The sequence below is a fragment of the Xenopus tropicalis genome, chromosome 4 (genome assembly GCF_000004195.4).
Source record: "Xenopus tropicalis strain Nigerian chromosome 4, UCB_Xtro_10.0, whole genome shotgun sequence".
Lineage (NCBI taxonomy): Eukaryota > Metazoa > Chordata > Amphibia > Anura > Pipidae > Xenopus > Xenopus tropicalis.
In genome coordinates this window covers 151,641,163-151,652,090 of record NC_030680.2, presented here as the reverse complement: position 1 = coordinate 151,652,090, position 10,928 = coordinate 151,641,163, and the positions used below count along the sequence as shown (strand labels likewise).

Genomic DNA, 10,928 nt, shown 5'->3' with positions numbered 1-10,928 from the left:
CTTGAATTATTTCCCTTCTCCTTCTGCCTCTTTGCAGCTTTCAAATGGGGGTCACTGACCCCGGCAGCCAAACCCTATTGCTCTGTGAGGCTCCAGTTTTATTGTTATTGTTACTTTTTATTCCTTATCTTTCTATTCAGTCCCTCCCCTATTCATATACCAGTCTCTCATCCAAACCACTCCCTGGTTGCTAAGGTAATTTAGTTCCTAGCAACCAGATAGCTGCTGAACACAAAGTGAAATAACTAAAAAACTACAAATGATAAAAAATGAAGACCAATTGCAAATTGTCTCAGAATATCACTCTCTACCATTTAACCATATAAAAACCATATATATTTGGCTAATTGGGCAGCTTTGGGGGGGGGTCCAGTTGTACTCGGTGCTACTTTGACTTGAGGAGGCTCTTGGTACTTGTTAAGCGGCGGAAGGTCCGGGAAGAGTTAATGGCGACCCTGCAGGCGAGGCGTTTGGCGATGATGAGGAAACCAGTCAAGATGAGGAGGATGAGCAGGGAAGGGGCAATAAGGAAGAGATCCCGCACGAAGAACTGGTGGCACCTGATTGGCCACAATGTTCTGCAGCCGGGGATCTCGTTGCCGGAGAGACGCTGTAGGGGGGTGAGGGAGAGGGACGATGGCCCCCAGCACTGTACGTGGGGCTTATTCCTCACCAGCGTCTGGGAATCCAGCCAGACCCTCAGGTACCAGATGCCGCAGTCGCAGCGCCAGGGGTTGTGGGAAACGTCCACCTCCTGCAGGTTTAGCAGGTGATCCAGTGTCCCGGCACCAACCGATGTCAGACTGTTGTTCTGCAGGTACAGCCGGATGGTGTTATGGGGCAGCTGGGGCACCGCGCCCAGTCCGCTAAAGCTGCAGTTAACTGTCAGCCCCTTCCGCTCAATGGCGGTACATACGCACAGGTGGGGGCACTGCCCGGCGGTACCAGTGGCGCACAGAACCAACAGGAGAAATCGGAACCAGGACGTCATGTCTGCTGTGTAACTGGGGCTCTAGAAAGGGGCAAAAATAGATTTATTATATCATGTGTCATTTATGGACTCAATTCCTATACCTGTCATCCCTATGCTGTTCCTGCTGAATTGTGCTTAGTACAGGGGAATCCCTATGTGCCATAGTTTTATGGTATCTCTCTGTACAGGCTATGAGCAAACTTAGGGGGCTGTTCCTGCTGAATTGTGCTTAGTACAGGGGAATCCCTATGTGCCATAGTTTTATGGTATCTCTCTGTACAGGCTATGGGCAAACTTAGGGGGCTGTTCCTGCTGAATTGTGCTTAGTACAGGGGAATCCCTATGTGCCATAGTTTTATGGTATCTCTCTGTACAGGCTATGAGCAAACTTAGGGGGCTGTTCCTGCTGAATTGTGCTTAGTACAGGGGAATCCTTATGTGCCATAGTTTTATGGTATCTCTCTGTACAGGCTATGAGCAAACTTAGGGGGCTGTTCCTGCTGAATTGTGCTTAGTACAGGGGAATCCCTATGTGCCATAGTTTTATGGTATCTCTCTGTACAGGCTATGGGCAAACTTAGGGGGCTGTTCCTGCTGAATTGTGCTTAGTACAGGGGAATCCCTATGTGCCATAGTTTTATGGTATCTCTCTGTACAGGCTATGGGCAAACTTAGGGGGCTGTTCCTGCTGAATTGTGCTTAGTACAGGGGAATCCCTATGTGTCATAGTTTTATGGTATCTCTCTGTACAGGCTATGGGCAAACTTAGGGGGCTGTTCCTGCTGAATTGTGCTTAGTACAGGGGAATCCCTATGTGCCATAGTTTTATGGTATCTCTCTGTACAGGCTATGGGCAAACTTAGGGGGCTGTTCCTGCTGAATTGTGCTTAGTACAGGGGAATCCCTATGTGCCATAGTTTTATGGTATCTCTCTGTACAGGCTATGAGCAAACTTAGGGGGCTGTTCCTGCTGAATTTTGTCTAATCCCCTGTTCCTTTTAGATTGTAAGCTCTTTTGGTCAGGGCCCTCTTTTCCTCATATATTGGTTGTTCTTGTATGTTTAATGTATATGCCCAGTTATTGTACATAGCTACAGAATATGTTGGTGCTATATAAATACATGTTAATAATAATAATAATAATAATTGGTGGGCAGCCCAGCAATACACATTGGCTCGTGCACTTTTGGGGTTCGTTCTGCAAGGCTGAATTTGCAACCTAAACCAAAATCACATTTGCAGCAGTGAATCCAGGTGAGGATGAATAAGGGGCTCATTGCTTGGGAAAAAAAGGGGGAAATAAAATGGGCAAAATTGGAGAGAGGAAGAGAGAGAGAGAGAGAGAGAGAGAGAGAGAGAGGGGGTCATATACTGACCCCCTAACCCCACCCCTTAAACCCCCCCAATTTCCATATACTGACCCCCTAACCCCACCCCTTAAACCCTCTACCTGCTTTGGCAATGCTAAATGTATTTGGTCCTGCCAATAAATCTCATTTGATTTGATTTGATTTGAAAGAGAGATGAGAGAGAGGAAAAGAAAGAAAGCGAGAGAGAGAGAGAGAGAGAGAGAGAGAGAGAGAGAGAAAGAGAGAGAGAGAGAGAAAGAGAGAGAGAGAGAAAGAGAGAGAAAAAGAGAGAGAGAGAGAGAGAGAAAAGAGAGGGATGAGAGAGAGGAAAAGAAAGCGAGAGAGAAAGAGAGAGAGGAGAGAGAGTGGGAGAGTACTGTATTAGGTTGCTAGGCTGATTTTTCATGGCAACCATGTAGTATGTAGAAAGATGAAAGAGAAATAATACAAAGCATGGTATCAACACAACCTTAGTGAATAGATGCTATGAATCATGTAACTACAACTCCCAGAATCCAGGCTCCTGGCAGCCCCCCAGCTGGGGAAATGCTCCGACCCCCCCAACACAATATCAGCTTTAAAGGAAAAGTAACACCAACAGCTGAAAGTGAGAATGAACATAATTAGAACATAATACAGTGCTGCCCTGCCCTGGGGCAACTGGGTGTGGCTTCAGTATCACTACTAGAGTGGTGGCCCCTGTGGCTACTGCCCAGCAGGGTATTTATATAAATCTAGGGCAGTTTCTCAACCTACACTGACAGCAGTCTAAAGCACTTTTTTGGTGTTACTGTTCCTTTAATTCAGAGCTAGGTGCCATCGCAATCCCATGATTCCCTGAGAGCCAGTAACAGCCAACAGTATAGCAATATCCTATACCCAAATCTTGGGCAAAGTGAGAGTTGTAGTTTAACCTGCTGTGGGTTATGGAGCCCCTTACCTGTAGTCCCTGTGAGTGCTGCTGCCCAGGGGAATAAGGCTGGGGGTATTAAATGGCACTGGGCTAACACCGGGGCATATGACTCTGACCCTTATCTACTTACTGCGCTTCCCCTGCCCCCCCCCCCCCATTGCACACAGGGGCCCCGGGGCCAGTACTAAAGCCACAGCCCTATCAGCCCCAGCGCACACTTCCCTGCAAGTCTATTTATTCCTCCGCTCAGCCAATCAGCAAGGCTGTTCCCTATTAATATAACTCACTGCATTTACAGGGTCCCACAAGTCCTGGGTTCTGCAGGAGCGGCCCACTGGCTTGCCAGCCAATTAGCTGCACAGTTAAATCCACTAATACAAACAATATGTCATTATCTTACCCACAGGGGGCATTTACTGTGTCCAGACCCAAGGTTTGCTGCCCCCATGGCAGTCCCAGAGGTTTGCTGGACTCCAGTATGGCTGTATGTGTGTGGCCAAATTGCACCAATTGGGTTGGCCAGTTGCAGTTGGTCATTGGTTTGTTTGATTCCAAGTGATTATGGGGCCACAAACTGCAGAACACCACGTTCATTCCTGATTAAAAGGGCAGGGGCTGTCGGGGAATGGTGGGAGTTGTAGTTCAAAACAGCTAGAGGTTGTTCACCCCTAAAGCTCACTCCTTGCAAAAACTCTTATTGACCCACAGGTGGCGCTACTTTCCCCACAGTACCTTTCCCATTGCCTCATTGCTGGTACTAACATAATAGTTACCCCCACCCCCAGTACTTTCCCTACGGAGGCTCACTCACTGGGGTGCTCCCAGGTCGCATCTCACTTGCCCTACTGGCTTGTCTGGGGTTAATATGCAGATCATTCATTACCTGTAGTGATTATTCTGGCACATCTTGGGTTAATTGGCTGAGTATTCATTATCTGTAGTCATTATACTGGCATGTCTGCGGTTAAAATGCCCGTTATCTATTTTATTTAGTGATCATTCTGGCTCATCTGGGGTTAATATGCTCATTATCTATTTTCTGTGCAGGTATGGGACCTGTTACCCAGAATGCTTGGGGCCTGATGTTTTCTGGACAAGGATAATTATTTCTATTATGCACCCCCCCCTATTTGGACAAAGGTGGGCATTGGCAATAAATTGATTTCCTACTAACTTGGCACCTAGTTACTGTTTCTAGGGGAGAGGGTGGGGCCTAGGGCAGCACCAGACCAAACTACAGCCCCACTGAAGCCCCTTCACAGAAACACACACGTAATTAGAAATCATCTTTATTAATAAGGAAAATAACCATACAATGTAATAACGAGGAATTCAGGCAAATGAACCAATGGAATATGATGCTTTGCCCCCTCTGCCCCCCCCCCCCGCCCATTCACCTGGGTACAGTTTGTGCCATAATCAGCTTAGTGCCCACTCAGTGTTATCACACTCCCATTGTCTCCCCTTTACATACATGTCATTACATTTTCTATGCCCCCCCCAGGCCCCACCCTGTATATAAAAATACAAAAATTTCAACCCTTTATTATACTTTGCTCTAGGAAGCAGGCTGCCCGTATGTACCAACCGCCAACTCCGTATGTACCACTGACGGTATCTTTAGTCCAGCCTAAGTGTGAGTGCCGGTCTGTCTGAGAGACGGTATCTTTAGTCCAGCCTAAGTGTGAGTGCCGGTCTGTCTGAGAGACGGTATCTTTAGTCCAGCCTAAGTTTGAGTGCCGGTCTGTCTGAGAGACGGTATCTTTAGTCCAGCCTAAGTGTGAGTGCCGGTCTGTCTGAGAGACGGTATCTTTAGTCCAGCCTAAGTGTGAGTGCCGGTCTGTCTGAGAGACGGTATCTTTAGCCCAGCCTAAGTGTGAGTGCCGGTCTGTCTGAGAGACGGTATCTTTAGTCCAGCCTAAGTTTGAGTGCCGGTCTGTCTGAGAGACGGTATCTTTAGTCCAGCCTAAGTGTGAGTGCCGGTCTGTCTGAGAGACGGTATCTTTAGTCCAGCCTAAGTGTGAGTGCCGGTCTGTCTGAGAGACGGTATCTTTAGTCCAGCCTAAGTGTGAGTGCCGGTCTGTCTGAGAGACGGTATCTTTAGTCCAGCCTAAGTGTGAGTGCCGGTCTGTCTGAGAGACGGTATCTTTAGTCCAGCCTAAGTGTGAGTGCCGCTATCCAAAGTGAAGGTGACAATACCATCAGGTTGCTAGGGGAAGTAATCGTGGCAACCAGAACACAGAATGATTGGGGGAGCATTATTATTATTATTTTTTTTTTTCCAGGCCCCCTACAATCCTTGTATAGTTGTTATGGTCAGCGAGCCTAGCAACCAGACTGCAGCTAAATAGAATAAAAGACAATACCCTTCCCTTAATCACAGTAAAGGTCAGATCTGAGCTGTCTGTGCCCTTTGAGTTAAATCAGGGCGATACTGCAGCCCTCAGTGATATCATTTCACCCCCGGGGGGGGCAATAGCAGAACTGCCTGTGTAATTGACTGGTGTGATTATTCCCAGAATTCCCTGCAGCGACGCAGCATGAGGCGGGGAGAGTAGGGGGTCTCCCTGGCAGATGGGCAAGGGCTGGACTCTCCTTGGCAACAAATCCGATGGAGCAGATGGAGGCTGGCAAGTCTGTGTTGATGCAGCGGAGCCGGCGGTGGGGCTGTAGGGGCTGTAGGGGGCGCTGTTCAACAAGAAATGACCAATGAGCTCCCCAGTGGGGGCGCTGCTCCTGCTTTATGGAACAGCTCTGGGCTCCTAATGGCTTCACACAGGGACAGTTCTTGGTGCAGAGCGTTCAGCACTTCCAATGCCTGGTCCTTCCCTGCAACAGAAAGGGGGGCGCTGATTATATTAAATAAATGATGGGCTTGTACCCTATGGTTCTGCCCCGGTGTATAAAACATTCCCGTTCCCCCAGTGATTCCTTCTCTGCACAACCAAATGGTGGCGCTGTTCTATTGCCGCCTATGGGAAACCTATGTGCTTGGCTGCTACTGGTGAGAAGTGGTACTGCAACTAATAATCTCATAGTCCATCAACAGCAGTAAATAATATATACACTGTAACAGGCCAAGCAGGAATATATATATATATACAGTGAGATACCCACAATCCCCTGCTCATTCCCATCACTGTATTAACCCCGTGCAATGAACTTTAGTTCCACAGAAACGATTTGTGGTTATTTGAGTTTGAGTTTAAAATGAATCTTGTTACATACAGAACATTCACTTCAATCTCCTGTATAAACAGGGCAGTAACGGGACCACACGGGGCAGTAACGGGGCCACACGGGGCAGTAATGGGACCACAAGGGGCAGTAATGGGGCCACACGGGGCAGTAATGGGACCACACGGGGCAGTAATGGGGCCACACGGGGCAGTAATGGGACCACAAGGGGCAGTAATGGGGCCACACGGGGCAGTAATGGGACCACACGGGGCAGTAATGGGGCCACACGGGGCAGTAATGGGGCCACAAGGGGCAGTAATGGGACCACACGGGGCAGTAATGGGACCACACGGGGCAGTAACAGGGCCACACGGGGCAGTAATGGGACCACAAGGGGCAGTAATGGGGCCACAAGGGGCAGTAATGGGACCACACGGGGCAGTAATGGGACCACACGGGGCAGTAATGGGGCCACACGGGGCAGTAATGGGGCCACAAGGGGCAGTATGGGACCACACGGGGCAGTAACAGGGCCACACGGGGCAGTAATGGGACCACAAGGGGCAGTAATGGGGCCACACGGGGCAGTAATGGGACCACACGGGGCAGTAATGGGGCCACACGGGGCAGTAATGGGGCCACAAGGGGCAGTAATGGGACCACACGGGGCAGTAATGGGACCACACGGGGCAGTAACAGGGCCACACGGGGCAGTAATGGGACCACAAGGGGCAGTAATGGGGCCACAAGGGGCAGTAATGGGACCACACGGGGCAGTAATGGGACCACAACGGGGCAGTAATGGGGCCACACGGGGCAGTAATGGGGCCACAAGGGGCAGTAATGGGACCACACGGGGCAGTAACAGGGCCACACGGGGCAGTAATGGGACCACAAGGGCAGTAATGGGGCCACACCGGGGCAGTAATGGGACCACACGGGGCAGTAATGGGGCCACACGGGGCAGTAATGGGGCCACAAGGGGCAGTAATGGGACCACACGGGGCAGTAATGGGACCACACGGGGCAGTAACAGGGCCACACGGGGCAGTAATGGGACCACAAGGGGCAGTAATGGGGCCACAAGGGGCAGTAATGGGACCACACGGGGCAGTAATGGGACCACACGGGGCAGTAATGGGGCCACACGGGGCAGTAATGGGGCCACAAGGGGCAGTAATGGGACCACACGGGGCAGTAATGGGGCCACACGGGGCAGTAATGGGACCACACGGGGCAGTAATGGGACCACACGGGGCAGTAATGGGGCCACACGGGGCAGTAATGGGGCCACAAGGGGCAGTAATGGGACCACACGGGGCAGTAATGGGGCCACACGGGGCAGTAATGGGACCACACGGGGCAGTAATGGGGCCACGGGCAGTAATGGGACCACACGGGGCAGTAATGGGACCACACGGGGCAGTAATGGGGCCACACGGGGCAGTAATGGGACCACACGGGGCAGTAATGGGGCCACACGGGGCAGTAATGGCGCCACATAGTGTCTGTGTCCTTGGGAGCCACAAATGAGAGAAGAAAGACATTGATTTTCTGTTATATTTTTTGCATTGCTGGCTCAGTAGGATCTAATAAGTGGCAGGGAGTCTCTGTTTAATAATGAGGGAGTTGTCTCACAGCCTACAGGGGTTGGTGGGGACATAACGTTGGGATCCTCCCATCCACGCCATCGAGTCATAGGAAAGGTTTCCTTAGCTGAAGTCCAAGGCAGACTCCAAGGTTTTATGGGTTCCCAATACCAGACGCAGAGCGGGAATGAGCTGTTTATACCTCAATTGGAGGCGTGGCTGGAGAGGAAAGGGAAAGTCTCACCACTCCAAGCACGGCAGAAAAATGACCAAAAAAAGGTGTTCCTTACTGAGTAAGCGAGAGCATGACAGGTTCACATCGGGTTCCTACCAATTAGAGGGGACATGAGCTGATACATTGGGGGTCAGGGTAGAAGTTGGATCCTCACATCGGAGCCAACAGAAGAAGGAGTACTACCGACTGTACAACGATGTCAGGCGCCTCAGTGTGTATCATGGCTCCCGCGTGAGCACAAAGCCACGCAGGAGTAAATGCATGTGATACATGGGCCGGGGCGCGTGGTAGGTCACATATTGGGATCTCAACCATCAGCACTAGCGAATGGGGTCCCTCTCAAGCTGTAAGGGCAGCTCAGTCTGAGATGTGCGGGTACCCTACATGATGAACTGGGCCGATATCCGGAGTTGGATCACATTGAGCTGGGGGGCGAGGAAAGGGGATCTCACCACTCGCAGCATATAGTGAGCAGCGGTTCTCTTCACCTCGTAATTTACTGCCCAGGGCAGTGGTCAGCCAGTTTATGAGGTCCTCTCTCATCCAGTAGAGTGGACAATGAGTCGATACATTAACTTGGGGGGGGGGAGCCGAAACGGATCTCAGCGTCGATCTAGGTCACTAGAAAGGGGCTGCGTTACGTAAGGGGCATTTCAGGTGTGTATGGCCGTTCCACTTTACAATGAGTAGCGGCGAAATGATGATTACATGGAGGGGGGGCGAAAAGGGGATCTCTGTGACCCATGCCATCATAGCAAGGTTCCTTGACTGCGCAGTGTAGGCATAGCTCAGGATTATGGGCATTCCCGAGAGCGAAGCAGAGCGGGGAATGACGTGACGTAGTCAGGCTGCCGGGTCGAGTCAGGAAAGGGGAATCTCGCCGATACAGCCCATACGTGTAGAGCCCCCGAGGTTCCATCTTACTGTAGCCAGGCAGTCCCGTTTATGGGGTTCCCCTACGATAGAGAGGGGGAATGAGTTGATACAGTTGGGGGTGGAGAGGAAAGGGATCTCACCACTCTAGCATATGGAAAAGGGGCTTCCCATATAACTGTAGGCCGCAGTCAGGTTATGGGGTTCCCTACCCCAAGAGCAGCGGTGAAGTGGCCCATTTGACCTTACTTTGGGGTGGGCGAGGACGGGGATTCTCACCATCGGCAATGGATAGCCGAAGGGGTTCCTTACTGTATTATGCTGGCAGTCAGGTTCCGTATGGTGGGTGTTCCCCCTCACCAACAGAGAAAGGAGGATATGAGTGATACCATTGGGGTGGGAGGAAAGGGATCCTCACCATCAAGCAAGGAAGGGGCTCCTTACGTAAGGCAGCCGCAGGTGGTTAACTGGCCGTTCTCAACACTCGCAAGAGGCGCGGGACCTGTGGCCTGATCGATTAATCATTGGGGTGGGGGGGAAAGGGCGATCTCACCAATCGCACTAGAGAGCGGGCGTTCCTTGTTCCCCACTTTCTACTGTAGCAGCCGCAGTCGAGGTCATCGCGGTTCCTGCTATACCCAAGAGAGGCGGAACACCGTGAGTGATTCGATTTGCGCCATGGGAGACGGGGGAGGAAAGGAGCACTCTCTACCATCAGCTAACCGGTGGAATGGTGGCGGTCCTCTCTTACTAGTATTAAGAGGCAGTCGCAGGTTAGGGGTTTTCCCTACCAAGAGGGGAAATGAGTGATTCATTGGGGGTGGGGAGAGACAACGGGGACTTCGTTCCAAGCCATCAGCACCATAGTAGAAAGCGGGCTCCTTAACTGTAAGGGCACGTCAAGTGTTATGGGGTTCCGTCACCAGAGAGGGGGAATGAGTGCGATGAGCGTGACTCCCATTTACGTGGGGGGGAAAGGGGCGATTCCTCAATTACATCGGAGGCCCCCGTGACAGGGAGAGCCGGCCTATTTCTCTCGCTACCTCCCTGTGTGATACCCGATGTGAGCACGTGCCTCAGGTTATGGCGGGTTTCTGGCCCCACCTAGATGACTAGAGTGGGAGAATCGCACACGTTCAGGTTGGGGGTGGTCGGAGCCATATAAGGCGGATCTCACCTCATCAGCTATAGGAAGGGGTCCTTACTGTAGCAGGGCACGCTGTCTTGGCCAGGTTATGGGGTTTCCCTACCAAGAGAGGGGGAATGAGTGAACTTGGGGTGGGCGGAAAAGGGGATCTCACCAATCAGCATAGGAAGTGCAGTGGGGCCCTACCCGCGCGCCTGCTGGCAGACTCCCAGAGTACTCGAAGTGAAGCCTATACTTTTCCAGGTTTCGCTTGACATCTGTTTTGTCCTGCCACGAAAAAAGACACCGCGATAATATCAGCTTTAGGGAGGACACATGACCGGTGGTTGGGTGTGCTTCCACATCCCATGATATTCACCTACGCCCGTTCGTGTGGGGCCTCAGAATATCTAGTAGTTTCCGTTGAAATACATTGTGACCCCCATTACCTCCCCCTGGGCCCCTTTGTGTCCCCCCTGATCACTACGCCCCTCGTGGAGCTCAACTCTAAGCATTTCAACTGGCCCCAAGCTGCGGCTGACCCCGTGTTTGTCGTCTCCTATATTTTTTCAACTAAGGGCTGTTCAGAAGCCCTGCGTGGCCACATTCCTGTTCACTAGTCGTCACCAGCTCCAAATCTGCCGAACCCATTTGATGTTGCCAGGGCGACTGGTTGCTTTACATTGCCCG

General features: G+C 51.3%; 1 protein-coding gene across 1 annotated transcript; it reads right to left on the bottom strand.

The window, feature by feature from the left end:
- Positions 1 to 295: 295 nt before the first annotated feature.
- Positions 296 to 3,355, bottom strand: LOC116410485 (platelet glycoprotein IX-like). Its single transcript, XM_031901274.1, has 2 exons — positions 3,263 to 3,355; positions 296 to 1,012 (listed from the first exon to the last, which is right to left on the bottom strand). Exon 2 carries the CDS (start codon positions 989 to 991, stop codon positions 386 to 388), a length of 606 nt encoding a protein of 201 aa, XP_031757134.1. The 5' UTR covers positions 992 to 1,012; positions 3,263 to 3,355; the 3' UTR covers positions 296 to 385.
- Between the last annotated feature and the right edge of the window lie 7,573 nt (positions 3,356 to 10,928).

Bases quoted from the DNA above. Each gene is read 5' to 3' on its own strand.
- LOC116410485 (XM_031901274.1), bottom strand. From the start codon at position 991: ATGACGTCCTGGTTCCGATTTCTCCTGTTGGTTCTGTGCGCCACTGGT.